This window comes from Glycine soja, chromosome 17 (assembly GCF_004193775.1).
Source record: "Glycine soja cultivar W05 chromosome 17, ASM419377v2, whole genome shotgun sequence".
NCBI classification, from domain to species: Eukaryota; Viridiplantae; Streptophyta; class Magnoliopsida; order Fabales; family Fabaceae; genus Glycine; species Glycine soja.
In genome coordinates, this window is record NC_041018.1 from 37,764,299 (window position 1) to 37,783,688 (window position 19,390).

Sequence of the window (19,390 nt, forward strand, 5' to 3'; positions counted from 1 at the left end):
TACAATGCCATGAGACATACGTACAACTATCCTGGCTATGAGACATTTATCGTAGCAAATGTGACGCAACACAGTGGATTGTAGTAGCTCGAGCATATCTCTTGCATTTGGTAGGTTGTAAACTTTTTGCTAACAAGAGTGTCACACACGTGCATGCGATATTCTTGGATGCATTTTTGTGGCCTCACCCAAATTAGAAGCTACGCATGGGGAGTTGTTGCACTAGTCCATATGTATGAGAATTTGAATGATGGATCAAAGAGTAGTGCCAGACAACTTGTAGGATATATCACACTATTACAGGTATTTATAATTTATTTTTTAGTTTTGTAGTTTATATTGAGAATTTTTTTAATTTTTTTGTTTTTAAAATACGTGTAGTGTTGGATCTATGAGCATTTTCCTTATGTTTCTTCTTCTATTGCTGCCAAAGATTATCATGAAAGCAAATCACATGCCTGCCGTTGGAAGTCTGGGAAGACATTACCAATGTCAACATATCGTAAGTGTTTGGATAGATTGGCGTCTGATGTTGTGTGCTGGATTCCATGTGATGATCACTGTGTATTCAGAGAGTTTGAGCTTATCTCTTCATTTTCCACACATATTAGATGTGGTCCATCTATTATCATACTCTGGCCAAAGAGGGTTGTACGACAGTATGTATAGAGTATTGAACGCATAAGAACAATCAACATGTTCTTCATCCACACTAGCTTCGTTTTCATTTTGTTCATTCATATCAACTTCTTCATGCATTGTATTGTCATGCATCCATTGATCTTCGTCCATCTTAACAAAACATTGAAAAATTTCAATGACAAACAAAAAACCCCTAACCACACCATAATTATACTATCACATAATTTTCACATTTTTATTGCATTTAATAATATAATACTTAAAATTAAAAATCACAAAAAAAATTATGTTAAAACAACTAAACTAAATTATAAGTATAAATTCTTTTAACATTAATATCACTTTCAAACTATACAAATTACAAGTGTTGGATGAATATTGAAATTATATGTATTTAAAAGATTTTTAATTAATAATTCTAATTTTATCTAATTAAACAATAAAAAAAATTATAAATTTTTTTTAAAAAAATGAGCTTAGGATTGACAATCCATAAGTAACATATGGATTGGCAATCTGTACGGTTCTTATGAATTGGTAATCTGTAAGAACCTTACGGAATACCAATCTATATGGTACTTACGTATACAAATTGTCAATCCGTAAGTTTCTTACAAATTACCAATTCGTAAGTTATATAGAACTTACAAATTATTAATCCGTAAATTTTATATAACTTAAAGATTATCAATCTGTAAATTTTATATAACTTACAGATTATCAATCCGTAAGTTTTACACCAAAAAAACCAGATCGAAGACCTTACCTTCACTATTAATGGCCAAACCAACCACCATCACAACCACCACTTGCTGACAAACCACCGTAAATAATGCACCTCCACCAAAGAGGACACAACAACGTATGAGAAACTCTCACGAGAATGAAAGTTAAGGCAAACAAATAAAATTTCGCATGAAGAAGGAAAACGTAGAAGAAGTTATAAGGAAGGGGTATTATTGGAATTTAAAAAATATGCTAGGTGTACTAGCAATTCTGCTAATGCCCAAAGCAACACCCCCAAATTTGTCGTTAGTGTTTATTGGGTCTCCGAGGCTTAGTTTATTTGGCCCAAAAATAAATTGTATCACACCCTTTGTTTTTATTAGGGTAAATACTAAATACTTGTTTTTATCCCTCAAAGGTTGAAAGTGTGAATAATAATAAATTAGTTTTTGAAAGATGAAAAATTCAAATCCAATTCTTAAATTTGTGAGATTATCTTGTCATTAAGTTGTAATATTTAATGATCAACTTAACAAATAAAATGTGTTTTTATGACCAATTTGACATTAAGTTACAAAGTTTAATAATCAATGTCATTAAATTATTTGCACAACCAATTTGTCACACTTTTTACATTCAAGAAATAAATTTGAATTTTTTATCTTTTAAGGATCAATCAATCTATCCTTGCCTCACACTTTTAGGGAACAAAATGGGTATTTATTTTTTTTATTTGTAAAAATTAAAATACTATAATGTGTGTTTGAATGACTTTTTGTAAAATTATTTTGGTTAAAATTAATTTTATAAACGAAGACAGAGAGTGCAAATTGATTTTGTAAATTGATTGGTACATTGTTTTTAACCATTGATTATTTTTTAAAATTATTAAAATTTAATTTTGAAATGAAAATGATACATTAAAAAGAAATAAAAAAAAACTCTTAAGAATGTTTCTATTGAAGAAAAATCCCAAAATAATAGCTAATGTTAACACTTAGGCAATATCTTTCGCTTACTGCTAATGACAAAAGTTAGCAATTAAATAAAACAGAGAAAAAACGTTGTTGAAGCGTCAGCTGTTGAAGTAGAATAGTCAATGAAAGATCAATTGAATATGAATGAAATCAATTGGGAAGGGAAGAGGAGATGATCTTGATTTTGGGGGTTTCTTATGAGTAGAAGTTGCTAAGACTAATGGAATGTGATGCTTCTTTTAAAAATAGAAGAAAATTGTAAATTCTTTTAAGACGGTACTGATGATGAGCATTGAAGGAAAATAGTGTGCTGAAAAGAAGGATCATGACTATATTTTGGGAGGACATTGATCTAGTATAATTGTTAGTCTTGTTTGAAATAGTCATCAAGTTATTAAAAAAACGTGGTAGATATGGATAGTTCAATGTTTAACCTTTTCAAGGACACAATCAAACAATTCCTATTATCACCCAATAAAGCACTTATTTTTTGTTGCTTTCTTTAATCTTCACGCAACTTTAATTATTTTTCAATCTTCAAAACTAAACTCTCTTTAGAGTAATCTAAGAATTTACAAAAGTCTTTTTGTGTGTGTGTGTGTGCCAATCAACTGATTCTTTGAGAATCATTTTGAACTATTAGCTTAACATTCAGCCGCTGATATTTCTAGGCAACGACAACTTCTAAGAAGACTCTCATTTAACATAGTTATTATTCTCCATTCAAGATAGTTTATTTAATTTATAGAGAGAAGATTTGATTTATGACCCATCTTGACAATCAATGTGAAGTATTTACTATTTTACAAAATGACTATGTAATTAAAATAAAATATGAATCATTTTATTAATTTAATTTTATTGAACAAAAGAACATTCTTATTTACAATGAACGACATATGTAATATATGTTTTTAAGATTATTAGGATATGTCATTAATCTAATGACAATAATATTTTATAGGAGCAATTAAACTACCAATACGTCATTAATCCAGGTAGTTTAAGTTTTGTAAATAAAAAATTATAATTGAAAAAAAAGATTTCATTGAAAATAAATCAGATTTTTTGATAAAATAGTTGAATAATGAATATATAACACAAAAAATAGATTCAATTGTACTAACCACCAACCCATTTACCCACTAAAAACAGAACAAATTATGAATCATCATAGGAAAGTGCTTACACCAAGGAGATTTAACTCAATTGGTTGGACAAAATATGTTAACATTATAAATCATTGATACTGTATGTTAGCACATATGCCTCTAACCACGATGAACGTCACCCTCACCCTCCTGCCGCCACGACGAGGCCCACTCGCACGATAACTAAACCCAGTTATCTGCGAGACTATACAAGCTAGCTTTGTATTCGTTCATTGTAAACCCATGAGTAACACGTGCAACTTAGTCACAATAAGACACGTGCCTATTAGTTTGTTATAGTAGTTATGCATTCCGTTATGGCAGTTAGGAGCCTCGTGCTTGTACTCTTGCAATATATAATTGCTAGTTCTTACCATTTGGAATATATGAGAATAAACACCACTTCTAGATCTCAGGAGGAGCTCATCCTCGAATTCAGGTATCTACTTCTTCCCTTCCCCTCACTTGCACCACCACCACACCACCGCGCGACCTAACAACTGGTCCGACCTACCGCCGTGGTCATCGCCATGGCTGATCACGGAACCAGGAAGACAACCACAAGCCGTCTGGAAGAAGCAATCGCACGCCTCTCTAACAGCCAAGCAAACCTCACAGAACGTTACACGGACCTCTCCGGTAGGGTGGATTCGATCTTGGACCACCTCAGGATGCGTGATGCACACCAGAACCAACCTTCCTCAAACAGCTCGAGCAACCACCGTAACTCCGTTAAGCTCGATATCCCGCGCTTTGACGGTCGCGATCCTCTTGGATGGATCTTCAAAATTAACCAACTCTTTCAAATCAGAACACGTAAGAGGAAGAGAGAATCACCGTAGCCTCACTTTACCTTGACGACGACGCCCTCAGCTGGTACCAGTGGATGTTCAGCAATGGCTTCATAACATCATGGCAAGGGTTTCTTCAAGCCTTGGAATCGCGGTTTGCTCCAACATTCTATGACGATCCCAAGGGAGCTCTATTCAAGCTTGTGCAACGCGGTTCTGTTAATGACTACTTAACAGAATTCGAGAGATTGGCTAACCGTGTGGTAGGACTCCCTCCACCATTTTTGTTAAGCTTTTTCATCTCTGGATTAAATCTCGAACTCCGACGCGAGGTGCACGCCTCACCATCCTCATAGACAGTGGGAGTACCCACAACTTCCTTCAACCACGGGTTGCGCAATTCCTTCACCTTCCCGTCAAAACCACACGACCTTTAAGGGTCCTCGTCGGGAACGGGTATGTCCTGGACTGCAACCAACGTTGCCCTGATACACAGCTTTCGATCCAGGGCCACTCCTTTCCGGTCACCTTCCACTTACTTCAGATCAGTGGGGCAGACACAATGCTTGGCATAGATTGGTTAAAACAATTTGGGCCCATCACGACTGACTACACCTCCTTCATCATGAGGTTCACCCATTTGGGCCAGGAGATATCCTTGCACGTCGACGTAGTTCTCGGATCTGAGCCTGCTTCAGCAGCCCAAGTGAAGCGCCTAATCCATACAGGTTCGACTTCAGCTTTATTTCACTTATGCGTTTTTTCTGCTGATACCACAGCTTCCTCCGTAAGTCATCTTCCTCCTGTGGCTGCACCCGTGGCAAGGCTCCTCCGTCGATATGAGAAGCTCTTCCAGCCCCCGATGCATCTACCTCCTTCACGCGAGGTGAACCACCGTATCACCCTACTTCCTTCCACCGCGCCGGTAAATGTACGACCATGCCGTTATCCTCACTTCTAGAAGTCAGAGATCGAGAAGCAAGTCTCTGAATTGCTGTCTGCGGGTCTGGTAAGGCCGAGTACGAGCCCATACTCTTCTCCAGTCCTTCTGGTGAAGAAGAAGGACGGCACATGGCGAATGTGCGTAAACTATATATCCCTCAACGCCATTACGGTTCGTGATCACTTCCTCATCCCTACTATAGATGAGTTGTTGGATGAGCTAGGCCACGCATCATGGTTTTCCAAGCTCGATCTCCGGCAAGGTTTCCATCAAATACTCATGAACAAAGCTGACATAGAGAAGACAACCTTTCGCACACACCATGGGCACTACGAATACCTCGTCATGCCCTTCGGCTTGTGTAACGCACCTTCAACCTTCCAAGCAGCCATGAATCACCTCCTTGCGCCGTTCCAGCGTCGTATTGCAACAGTGTTCTTTGACGACATACTCGTCTACAGCGATTCATTATCCTCCCATGTTCAACACCTCAACATAATCTTCTAGGCTCTTTTACGAGGTCTGTACTACTTAAAGCAAACGAAGTGTCTATTTGCTCAAACACAGCTAGAATGCCTTGGGCACGTCATCTCCGGCAAAGGTGTAGCTCCCGAGCCGTCCAAGATTCAGGCCATCGTCCAATGGCCCACTCCAACATCAGCCAAGGATCTTCGAGCATTTCTTGGGCTCACGGGGTTTTATTGGAAATTCATTCAGCAGTATGCAACTATCGCAACCCCACTCACCCATCTGCTATGCAAGGATGCATTCGAGTGGTCACAAGAGTCGCAAAATGCCTTTGACAAACTCAAAACCGCCATAACCAGTGCGCTGGTGTTGGCTCTCCCTAACTTCAATGAGCCTTTTACGGTGGAAACAGATGCGTCTGGTACCACCATGAGGGCTATGCTCATGCAGCAAGGACACCCATTAGTGTTTTTTAGCAAGAATTTCAGCCCACGTTTGTCACACGCTTCCACATACGTGAAGGAGCTTCATGCTATCATCGCGGCGGTGCGCAAATGGCGGTAGTACCTACTTGGTCGTCCATTCACTATCCTCACCGATCACAAGAGCCTTCATAAGCTCATGTCGCAAGTGATCCAGACCCCGAAGCAACATTACTACCTCTCCAAATTGCTTGGCTTCGACTATACTATACAGTATAAGGCTGGTGCAGCTAACGTTGTCGTGGATGCACTCTCGCGACGGCCACCTGCTTCAGTTCAACTGCTTCTCCTCTCTGTGCCGTAACTGGATTTCATGCGTGATATTCAACAAACACTTGAGAATGATCCCAGTTTTCAGGAGTTGGTACGTAACATCAACGCGAATCCTTCAGTATATCCTTAGTTCAGCCTCAGTAAGGGTTATTTGTTGTTCAACGGTCGAATTTGGTTGAATAAAACCAACCCCTAAATTCCTTCTTTATTACTGGAATTCCACGCCCCACCCCTCGGTGGCCATCTAGGAATAGCTAAGACCACACATCGTCTCGAATCAAGCTTCTTCTAGCAAGGAATGAAACAAGATGTTAAGCAGTTCATTCGAGAGTGCAAGGTTTGTCAGTAGAACAAGGCCAGTACCAGGCGCATGGCAGGTCTACTGCAACCTCTACCAGCTCCGACAGGGGTGTGGGAAGACATCTCCATGGATTTCGTCACCCATCTGCCTCCCTCTAACGGCTTCACTATTATCTTGGTCGTGGTCGACAGGTTCTCCAAGGGGGTGCATCTCGGAGCTTTACCCACAGGGTTCTCAGCCTTCAAAGTTGCCACGGTATTCCTCGATATCATCTGCAAGCACCATGGTTTCCCTAGAAGCATCATTTCTGATAGGGATCCCGTATTTTTTAGTGCCTTCTGGAGAGAATTGTTTCGACTCTGCGGCACTCGTCTTCGGCTCAGCACGACGTATCATCCACAATCAGACAGCCAGACTGAGGTGATGAATCGCGTCCTCAAACAGTACCTCAAATGCTTCGTTCACTCTCAGTCGTCAACGTGGTTCTGTTATTTGTCTCTCGCATAGTGGTGCTACAACACTTCTCTACATTCCAGCTCGGGGCTTACTCTATTTGAGGTCATGTATGGCAAACCTCCACCAACAATCCCCCATTACATTCCTAGCTTAACCAACAATGAAGTTGTTGAGTCCCTAGTTGCAACTCGTCAGGTTATGCATGATAAGTTGCAGAAGAGACTGAAAAAGGCTCAAGACTCCATGAAGAAATATGCAGATGCTCGACGCGAAGACGTAACCTTTTTTGTGGGTCAATGGGTCTACGTAAAGCTCCGCCCAACCCGCCAGCGCTCGGTTGCTGGAGTCAACCATTCGAAACTATCAAAATGTTACTTCGGACCCTTCAAGATCCTGGCTCGAATAGGGGAGGTCGCGTACCGATTGGAACTTCCGGCGGGAGCACGCATTCACCCTGTTTTCCACTGCTCCTTATTGCGCCAGTATCACGGAGCTCCGCCCTCAACAACGGAGCCTAGGCCTCTGGAAATCATAGGCCATAAGCCCTTGCAACGCCCCCTTTGCATCTTGGATAGCAAGCTTGATTCTTCTACATCCCCTCCAACTCAACTGGTCCTAACCCAATGGGCCGAGCAACCTCCCGAAGACACCTCCTAGGAGCCATGGCCTGAGTTACGAGACGCCTACCACCTTGAGGACAAGGTGGTGTTCGAGGGGGGAGGTATTGTTAGCACACATGCCTCTAACCATGATGAACGTCACCCTCGATCTCCTACCGCCACAACGAGGCCCACTCGCACGATAACTAAACCTAGTTATCTGCGAGACTATACAAGCTAGCTTTGTATTCGTTCATTGTAAACCCGTGAGTAACACGTGCAACTTAGTCACAATAAGACACATGCCTTTAGTTTGTTATAGTAGTTACGCATTCTGTTATGGCAGCTAGGAGCCTCGTGCTTGTACTCTTGTAGTATATAACTGCTAGTTCTTACCATTTGGAATATATGAGAATAAACACCACTTCTAGATCTCAGGAGGAGTCTGTTCTCGAATTCGGGTATCTACTTCTTCCCTTCCCCTCACTTGCACCCCCACCACACCACCGCGCGATCTAACACTGTATTTAATTCCTATAAATAAAAAAAATACTAAAGCACACTTACAACACGCTAACATAATTTATATAATTAGGAACTGTTTGGTTCAAATGAGAGGAGCGAAAGGGAGAAATTAGGGAGAAATTTTAATAGAGGGAAGGGAAAGGAAGAAGATGAATTTTGATTAGACAATTTATTTGGTTTAAGAGGAGACAAAGGGAGGGAATTAAATTAAGGAGAGGGGAGGTAACCCTTAGTTAATATATATTAAATTAGGAGGAGACAAAGGGAGCGATTTTAATTAAGGGGAGGGAAGGTAACCCTTAGTTAACATATATTAAATGCTATGCGATTATAAATGAGACTTGTTAGATAAAAAGTGACATTCTAAACTTTTATAATTTTGAACTAATTTCAGTGTGTTAAGTAACATTTGTCATGACATCTACAAACCATACAGTTGAATTAGGACACGACTTACGAAAGCCTTTATATCTCTATTAACGTGAATCAAACAATTAACATAATAAAAACGGAAATCCACAAACCAGCACTTGGAATGTAATTAAGGATCGTGATTCTATACAAAAGGGTAGTAGTAGTAGTTGAATAAAACCTAAAGATCCCTACCCCAATGAAGATTTCTGAAGGACCCAAGACAAATAATACATTAGCCAGAATGATACACATTAAGACACAATATAGTATTGTCACCACATTTTTTTTTTTGCAATTCTAATAGTGAGACCTTTTTCCTGATTCTGTGCATATGCATATTAAATAACACAAGATTTAACATCCTAACACTTTTTACACTTCACAGCAACTTAACTCTCCTTGCACAAGTTTAAATTATGAAAATTCCCTAAGAGATAGAATGCCTCCTGTGTCTCAATGATGAGCCAGATGATTTGGTATCTCCAGGGACTACAGAAGTAGGGCTATTGGAACTCCCTGAGGTCTCTGAGCTTCTATTTTCTCCTTGTCCCTTACCAACAATCCATAGCTTGTCAAAGATTCTCCTTGACCTAGATGGCAGCAACTGCATGCCACTTCTGCTGTTCTTGCTACTCTTCTTGTTCAACTTCCCATTCTTTTGCAACTGTTCATCTCTAATCTTCATGTGACACATCTGGTTGTCGAGGGATTGGCAGCTTTCTCCCCCCGATTTCGCACACTCCTCGTCTCCGTTGACATGAGTGTTTGTAGAATTGTGTGGACTGTTGCCGAGTGCACGAGCATTGGAAGCAGCTCTGACCTGCTCAAAATAGAGAACCTGCACCACAACTCGAAGAGGAAGGCGTTCATTCTGTGCAGCATGCATCGATGCTTCTACTGTCAATTTCTTGACATCCATTAGTCCACATATGTTCTTCCTTTCAGATTTTGTCAAACTTGGGTGCTCCTGAAGATTAAAGACTTAAGAGTGAATACTAAAAATGCCATTAGATAGTTAAGGCTTAATCATTTCACCATTGTCCTTTCTTAGTCATTAAAAAATATACACATTAGTAGTAGTATTAAGCAGCACCAATTAGTTTATTGCAACAGTAGAAAACTGCTGGAGTTTAGATATGTAACTTGCTAAGCAATGCTCCAGCATAACAAGCTTCATTATACAAGATTTTAAATATTGGTTAAATAATTATTTTATTAATAATTAATGATAAACACAACAAAATAATATGACAGAATCATGTTACTCAATATATGGGATATGTTATGAGGGGAATCAATCAAATAATTAAAATAATTTTCTCCATGGCCACAAGGATAGAAGCAATACAACTGACCGTCAGTCAAGTCATGCTAATTTTTTTATCATAGGATGATTTTATGCTTCATGTTTACAAAATCTTACCTTCAAGTATACGTCTATAGCTCTGTACAGACCATCATGATTTGGTCTAGCAAACTCTGGAATTGACTGTGATAGAGCAACAAAGCTAGAGAGGCTGAGATTTGGATCATGTGCAATTTCTCCAAGATAACCATCAACCAACTTGCCAACATTCAACAAAGACCTCTGTCCTAAAATTGACTCATCATTTGCTCTATCTTTCTTCTCCTCAACCACCACATCACGGCTTCCCTTTATGTTAGTCATGTATAGATTCAAAAGATCTTGCACCAAATCAACATCATATTTGGTATTCTGGGGGAACCTTGCTGGAATCAGTAAATCTTTGACAGAAGCTTCATGAAATTTTAGACCAATGCTCTTCATCAATTGTCCCCTAGAAGACTCATCAGCTTCAACTAATATGGCCACTTTCAGTAGCTTCAGCAAGAAACTACACGAACAACCCATGCCATTATCACACGGCAACAAACAGACAATTGTTTCTACAAGAGATTTGTTCCTCCAGGCATGAGCATCAGAAACCAATGCATCAACAGAATCAGGCAACCATCTTACAGCATAGATTTTTAGTGCCTCGCCAATCACAACTCCGTCCATTCTTCCCTTTGACTTGACAGTAATCATTACACGTTTATAAAGATCAATGTCCAGCTCACATATATCTTCAACCCACCAATCCTTAGGAACAGGCTCAATTTTCTCTTGTGGTGTTATCTTGTCCTCAACGATTTTATCAAGCTCCGATAATTTACGGTTATAAGTGTAAGACCAAGTGATGTTTGCAGGATCCACAGAAGTTTTAGAAGCTATGGAATCTATACATCTCCCAACAATCTTTAAGTCCTCAGCCCACGGTAGAAGAGATTTAGTAGTTTGGAGAACAATTATAGAATCCTTCCAGCTGCGAAAGATACTCGAGGTAAGAAACACCTCAATTTTGAAAATCAAGTTTCCTCTATCAATATCCTCAGTCATCTCAAGGTACTCAGCGGCGCAACGAGCAGCCACAACATTGTAAGCATTAAGAGTAACAGTCATTCCATAGCAGAACTTTGCACATATTTCAAAGGCCTTGGGACCACCAGGAAAATCATCCAATTGAATTTCATCAGCATTCTCTTCATTAGCCTTTGACAGCAACTTTTGTAAACTATTACTCTTGGACAGTAGAGGGAACTACAATTCAAGAAAAAGTCATCATCAATAAACAAAAAAAGGAAGAATCAAAAGCTAGTTGTGTCTCCATAAAATCCACAAATTATAAAAAGGAAATGCAAACTCAATGCATAAAGTAAAATACAAACTGGAGTGGTCTTATAGTCAAATTCAGACTTTCAAGAATCTTTCAATTCAGTCCAATAGAAAACAGTAAAACATTAGTCAGTAAATTGTAAAAGATGATGTTGAAATAACAAAATATTTCCAAAATAACTGTAAGTTGCTAGTGTTACAATGGACACCTAAAAATATTTGCTATGGCTAATATAGTACCAGTAGCTGATTAATTAAAATTAATGTGATAATTATACTTACCTCCCCTAAGGTTAGACTCACTACACTTGAAACCTTTATTCTTTGAAAAATTACACTTGCCTCATTACATTATTTACAGTTCTCTCATTTTGACACCCTTTTTGTTTAAAGAGTTACACCTATGACATACCAACCGTACTCATAAGTAGGGACCATACACAAAGTCCCATTAAAAATAACAAGACAAGGGAGGTAAGTGTAATATTCCAAACAAAACAAGATGTCAGTGCTATTATCACTAATAATATCAGGGGTGGTCATTGTAAATATCCCTTATTAAAATAATTAAAATAATGTTTTATTTATTTATTTAAGAGGGTAATAAAACAAAGATGCTGACAAAGTACATACCTTGTGCAGGTGAAACTTAACTTCACCAACAGTTATGATAATATCTGTAGCCAATTCAGATGATATATACCTGCATAAATTGGAAATGAGTTAGTTAGCTTATAAAGAAGGGCAAATTATTCAAGTGACAAAAAACATGACAAGGAGGGAATCAATGAACCCTCACCCCCATAATATAATGAAGTCACACATGCAAGGTATGCATGCAGGATCATGTCATGTCACATCATCACAAAATTATGACAGAAGAAAATAAATTCAGGAAGTCAAAAACTAGCAACCAGAAGTATTAAACAAAGATGCAAGCTGTTCACCACAATGTGACAAAGAATTAGTTAAATTTTACATCTTGATAACAATCAAATAGCTCCAAAATCCAAAAAGGCTTGTCACAACTCACCCCACCCCCCTGAAAAAGAAAAACTAAATACATGATTTGCCAGAAGTTATAATATCTGAAATCTATGCTCTTGAGGGATTCGTAAAATTCAATTTTATTTATCCCAAGTACAAATAAATTTCTATATACAGAGCAGAAAATTCAACTCATTAAAAATCCCGAGAAAAAATAACAAACTGGAGAGGAGCACATCCAAATTAATATCACTGCCCAAACGTTTTTCTCACTTTTTCAGTTAAATACATGCATACATACATACACCACATGCATGACAGATGACACTTCGTTGTCGCATACGGTTTTAATAACAGGCTGAAAATCCATCCACAACTGAAAATTCTCAAACCTTATCTCCACACACACACGAGATGGTAACCATAATCTAAGTACACTTACTGAAGTCACATGCATAAATATATATATATATATATATATATATATATATACCAATTAGTATCGTTTTATATAGGTATGCATTTTGCCATGATTTAACATGCAGGGAACTGCATACACTTTACCAATATTTGGACCACAAACTAATAAAATAAAATAACTTCACAATTCCAAAACAGAACCACCTCCGATTCATTAGCACTCTCTCACTCTCTCTCTTCTTTTCCAGTTAGCAGCAATATAGAATATTAACATTACTTCAGGGGTTATTCTTATGCAGACAAAAAAATAATGGCTTTCTTTTGAATGCATATTCAGTAATGAAACTCTAACTAGAAGTGCCTCAAGTGCATCAATGACCAACAACAACATCTCAGTTCATATTGTGCCAGATAACAGTTACACGCATTAACTTCATTCCTGACACCAAAAAGCCATAAAAAAAAAGAACATAACAAAACACCCAAGAACACAGAAAGCACAACAAACATAAAAACTTAAAAAAAACAACAACCAAAAGGAGGAAAAAAAAAAAGAAGGGCACACTACCTGATAGATTTTCCATCGCTTTGAAGAGCATCAGGCTTCGAACCCAACTTCATAAACTTCATTTTTTTCTCTTTCTAATTTTTCTCTCCTTCAAACCAAACCAAAAAAGCCACCACACACACACAAAAAAAAACTATTTTTTTATTAAAAAACCAAAAACACACACACACACAAACGTTCTTAGAATGAGTTTGAGAGAAAAAGACAAGGCAGTCCACCGTTTGGTTCGTTTCCTCCTATGTCAACAAAACAAAAACAACCTCACCAACAAAACGCGCGTGCGAGCGTGCGTGTGTAAATAGAGTAGTTCAACTTTTACTATGTATAAACCTTCACAACGATCTTTTGAGTCTCCACCAGAAAAAAAAAAAAAAAAAAAACTTGTTCAAAGAAGCATTTACGAAGGAACAAGGAAGGAAGGTTGTAGAAGAAGAAAAAGAAGGGGGTGGAAAGTGAGAACTAGGAGAGGAAGCGTGTTACGCAATGGAATGAATTGAATGCGGTGAAAAAGAAGAAGTATTCTTTTCTTTTTTTGACGGTAAAATTTAGTAATTTGGGAGAGTGGTGCACAGAGAAAAATGGCGTCAGAAATAGGAAATAAATGGTCGCCGCCTTTGGTATAAATGAAGGAGATTCGGTGAAGATATTGGTTGGGAGGACGCGAATCACGAGAGAAGAGAAGAAGGAGGTTGGGTTTCTATGTTCCTTGTTTGTTTGGTTCTTCTTCTTCTTCTTCTTCTGCTGTGAATAATGAGCGTTTTGACGCGCTTGTCTTCAACGAGCTTGGTTGCTGGATAAAGAGAGTGGGAAAGTTAGAGAGAGAAAGGATGTGTTTGGGGTAATGTAATGTAAATGTGTGTAATAAGTACTGTACTACTGTTGTTGTTGTTGTTATAACAAGACAGTGGGTTTGTGTAGGGAGTAGGGGACTATGTTGACAGGGTGGCTCAGAGGTTACTTTATGAGTTTATGTTTTTGTCCAGAAAGCACGCCTTCTTTTCTTATTGACGCTTTTCTCCCTTCTCTTCCCTTTTATTCTCCACTGTCTCCTTTTTTTTCCTCTTTCCCTCCTCATGCATCTCTAATGGGGTTTGTTGAATAATGAAAATAATTCTTCATTGGAATAAATCTATCTACCCATGTGATATCAAAAGTTTTTACATATAAGACTTATATGTTATGTAAGAAATTATTTTTTAATAATTAAAAATAATATTTATTTAATACATATTAATATCATATTTAAATAAAAATATAAAATATAAAAATATAAATTCTTTTACTATTTGTATAAGATTATATATAAATTACTTATATAATATTTTAAGAATCATAAAAATTAACTCCACTTCTCTCATCAACCCGTTATTGTACTCCTTCGTGTAATTCCTTCATTCACTTTGTTTCATCTTTATTACTTTCCTCCGCTTCATTGTTACGAGGTGTAGAATAGAATGAGATGAATTTTATTCAAATGTATTAATAGTGAAAATGTTTTTTTTTTATATTATTTGCTAATTATAGAGTGTATCATGTACAGTCAAATTCTTAAAATCCATAATAAGAGATTGAATTTCATATATTATCGTTGTAAAGATATTTTCATATTGTTAATTAATGAAGAATCAATTTGGTTTCATGCCGGGAAGGTCGACCATGGAAGCGATTTATTTATTACGGCAGGTGATGGAGCAATATCGCATGACCCAACAAGACTTGCACTTGATTTTTATTGACTTGGAGAAAGCGTATGATAGAGTGCCTAGAGAGATTTTGTGGAAAGTTCTAGAGAAGAAAGGGGTTAGGGTTGCATATATTCGAGCTATCCAAGATATGTATGATAGGGTATCGACTAGTGTTAGGACACAGGGTGGAGAGTCAGACGATTTTCCCATCACAATTGGTTTACATCAAGGGTCAACCCTTAGCCCCTACCTTTTTACCTTAATTCTGGATGTCCTCACGGAACAAATCCAAGAGATAGCGCCGAGATGCATGCTTTTTGCAGATGACATAGTCCTCCTTGGAGAGTCGAGGGAGGAGTTGAATGAGAGGTTGGAAACTTGGAGACGAGCTCTAGAAACACATGGCTTTCGCCTAAGCAGAAGTAAATCGGAGTATATGGAATGTAAGTTCAACAAAAGAAGGAGGGTTTCTAAATCAGAGGTGAAAATAGGAGACCATATTATCCCTCAAGTCACACGGTTTAAATATCTTGGGTCTGTAATACAGGATGATGGGGAAATTGAAGGGGATGTGAATCATCGCATTCAAGCAGGATGGATGAAATGGAGAAAAGCATCGGGGGTGTTATGTGATGCAAAGGTACCGATCAAGCTAAAGGGAAAGTTTTATCGGACTGCGGTAAGACCGGCGATTTTGTACGGAACAGAATGTTGGGCGGTCAAGAGCCAACATGAGAATAAAGTAGGTGTAGCGGAGATGAGGATGTTGCGGTGGATGTGTGGTAAGACTCGACAGGATAAAATCAGAAACGAAGCTATTAGAGAGAGGGTTGGAGTAGCGCCTATTGTAGAGAAGATGGTGGAAAATAGACTTAGGTGGTTTGGGCATGTAGAGAGAAGACCGGTAGACTCTGTAGTGAGGAGAGTAGACCAGATGGAGAGAAGACAAACTATTCGAGGCAGAGGAAGACCCAAAAAGACTATAAGAGATGTTATCAAAAAGGATCTCGAACTTAATGATTTGGATAGAAGTATGGTACTTGATAGAACATTATGGCGGAAGTTGATCCATGTAGCCGACCCCACCTAGTGGGATAAGGCGTTGTTGTTGTTGTTGTTGGTTAATTAATGAAGAATAATCTCAAGTGTCATTTTCCCGGTTATTATAATTTATAAAAGCAAATAAATTTACACAATATTTTATTAAATATAATAGTGTAAAAAAAGTATACTGTCCTTTCAAAAATTTAAGATAATTGGTTCTAGTCAAATTCTTATAATAATTAATTTAATGATTTTAGTATTTATCCGCTGTTAATAAAAAAAAGTTATACAATCAATTAATTAATTAAAAATTATAATAAATATGATTTTTAAAATAAATTTTATAAAAATTGACAAACTTATCATATATAGCAATTCAATACATGTATTATTTGCTGATAATTATTTTTAAATTAGTTTGATATGAATACACTATCAATATTAAGATTTTTACACCATTAATTAATAAGAAATAATTATTTATACTATAGAATTTTTAAGATAATTATTTTAAAAAATTTAAAAACTGGTTATAAGTAGTATGATATCACAGTTTGATGACAATATACTCTATTTTTACTTATTTATTCATTTTGAAAATCATGTCGGGACAGTATGTCAAAATCAAACTTTAAAAACACCAACATTGTCAATCATTTACAGTAAGAATCACTATTAGAATAATAATTTGAAAAACACTATACACTACACACTATTTACTCATCTCAAAATGTTCATGAACATGTCCCTTGTCAGTTTTTTATAATTTAACTAGGGAAAGTATGTCTTCTTCGTTGTTGTGTTGATTCCAAAAAGATGGTTTATGTAACACTCGTATACCATGCACCATGTTAGTATGTCTTTGTTATTATTATTCTCCTCTAATACCAATGAGAAAAAGTGTGGCTCTAGCTTTTGGCATGGAGAGAACTTACGTACTTTCCTTTTCGTGATTAAGATACCAGAATATTGATATCATAATAGATGCTCATGCTTCTGCCATCGTCACCGGTTGTGAAAAGGAGTGTAGTGTTGTTCTTATGGTGGTTCAACACAACCATACCCTAGAAGGATGTTTGCGATGTTACGCCATGTCTCACCAACTTGCCCTGCTAGCTCCTCCTGGTTTTCAAACAGAAATTTCGAACCATGAAAAAACAAAAGTTTCGCCAGCTTTTTTTTTTGTTTTCTTGTGATTTTCATAATAAATATTTGGCTTAATTGTATTTTTTATTTCAATATTTTAATTTTTGACAAACTTTATCTCAACTTTCTAATTTATTATATTTTATTCTTCATTTTTAAGAAACTTATAAATTTTACTTTAGTCATTTTTTTATTGATAAGCACAAAAAATGAGAGTAAAATTTTTCAAAAAAAAAAAAAATTAGGGATAAAAAGTATAATTATGTTATAAGTAAAATAATAGAGGGTAAAATCCAAGTTTCATAAAAGTTGAGATAAAATAAGTCAAATAAATTTGTTGGGATAAAATTTACTACAAAATTAAAAAATTGAGAGTAAAAAATACAATTAAGGTCAAATATTTTATTTTTTTAATTATGTAGCAAATGCCCGAGGACACTTAGTAAGACCAACAAATATTCATAAATATAGAAGTATCACATATGATATAAATGAAAAAATTAAACACCAAGTGAAAAGAGACCCACAAATCTAATGCTTTAGATTTTTTTATTGAAATATGATAACAAATTCATTTATGTAATATGCTTGAAATTAATTGGTAAAAATCTCACCAATATTTATCCCCTCAATTACACAATACATCCAAATTGGAAAAAAAATACTTATGAAATTTTATGTATATATAAATTATGGAATAAATATTTGTATTACTAATACGCGAAACATTACATATAATTAAGCATATTATCATTAATGTAAAAAAAATATTTTTTTAGTTTACACCACCGTAAGCATATATTTATATTTATATTATAGAAAAATAAATTATAATTTTTAACAATTATTTCATTCTAGATGCTATTATTTCCTTATCATCATTATATTTATTTTTAAACGTATACATTTATTCCAATTTGGGTTATCAAGTTTATTAAAAATATAAGAACATTAAAATTTACAAAAATTTCAATCTATGATAACATTATATAACTCGACTTAAATTAATAACATATCTAGATTAATGTTCAGATATCTTGAACAAAATAATTACAAGACTGTTAATTGTAGAAACAAAAAATTTCCATCCCCAGCCACCTCCGTTAAGCCTTTAGCATACAGAAAAGGTAAGTTTTATTCATTTGAGTATTACTTTCTTTGTGCAATACAAAACGTTATCAGCAAGATGGTTAGTTGCCCGGCTCATTTATTTCCAATAACTTCATAGAAACTTTCTCCAACTACCATCAAATGCTAATATAATTATTATTTTTTTTTACAGAAATTCGAATTATATATATTTTATTATTTTGAAAGAAAATACTATTTTCTATGAGTTTTAACTTTTAATTTCGGTCATCTCTTCAAACTATTCTTATAAGTCACAAGAAAAACTGAAATTAAAAAAAATTAATTAATAAACCTTAATAAGAAAATAGTATTTTTATTATTATTTTATTAACTTTTGTAAAACTTAAATGAATAATAGTTATCTATGTTTTATCTCATAAAATTTATTTGAGTTTAATAAATATAATTGTTTTTTATGCCGCAATGAATATAATTGTTAGTGTAAAGGTTTTTACACTTTTAATTAATTAAAATTTATTATTAATATAATTTTTAAAATAATTATTGTAAAAAATTATCTATTTATAATTTATAACTGAATTACAATATAAAATCTTTTAAAATATTATCAATAATGTGAGTGTGAGAGAAAATAATGTAATTAACAAAAATGGTAATCTTGTATATGCTTGGGATAAGCTTATGCTTCTGATGTGCTTATTTACTGAAGGCATAGGTACATATCAAAATCTCACTGTCTTATTCTTATTTAATTTATTCGTACGATGCATCCCATCGCTGTCTTTACAACTTGTATATTGAAACTTGAAAGGGAAGGAGGAAGTGATGCACGATATTTATCCAAAGGCATTTGGCAATTAATTAAATGTTCTAATTGCCTGTGAACATAAACACACGAAAGCAATGCCTCTATTAATTCCATCATATTCATCCAACTAATTAAAAAACATTGCTCGCAATCAAAGAGGAAAGAAAAGCAAGAAGAAGAAAAAAATCCATCGTCCAAAACGAAACTTAATTGCA

At 35.8% G+C, this 19,390-nt stretch overlaps 1 protein-coding gene across 2 annotated transcripts; it reads right to left on the bottom strand.

Moving 5' to 3' along the window:
* Window positions 1–8,787: 8,787 nt before the first annotated feature.
* On the bottom strand, window positions 8,788–14,298 carry LOC114394226 (BTB/POZ domain-containing protein NPY1-like). Of its 2 annotated transcripts, XM_028355890.1 has the most exons (5): window positions 13,401–14,298; window positions 12,225–12,467; window positions 12,059–12,128; window positions 10,172–11,350; window positions 8,788–9,715 (listed from the first exon to the last, which is right to left on the bottom strand). In XM_028355890.1, the coding sequence occupies exons 2-5, from the start codon at window positions 12,248–12,250 to the stop codon at window positions 9,176–9,178; spliced, it is 1,815 nt and encodes a 604-aa protein (XP_028211691.1). In that variant the 5' UTR covers window positions 12,251–12,467; window positions 13,401–14,298; the 3' UTR covers window positions 8,788–9,175. The 2 variants fall into 2 exon arrangements, with proteins under 2 accessions (XP_028211691.1, XP_028211690.1); XM_028355889.1 differs by lacking the exon at window positions 12,225–12,467.
* Between the last annotated feature and the right edge of the window lie 5,092 nt (window positions 14,299–19,390).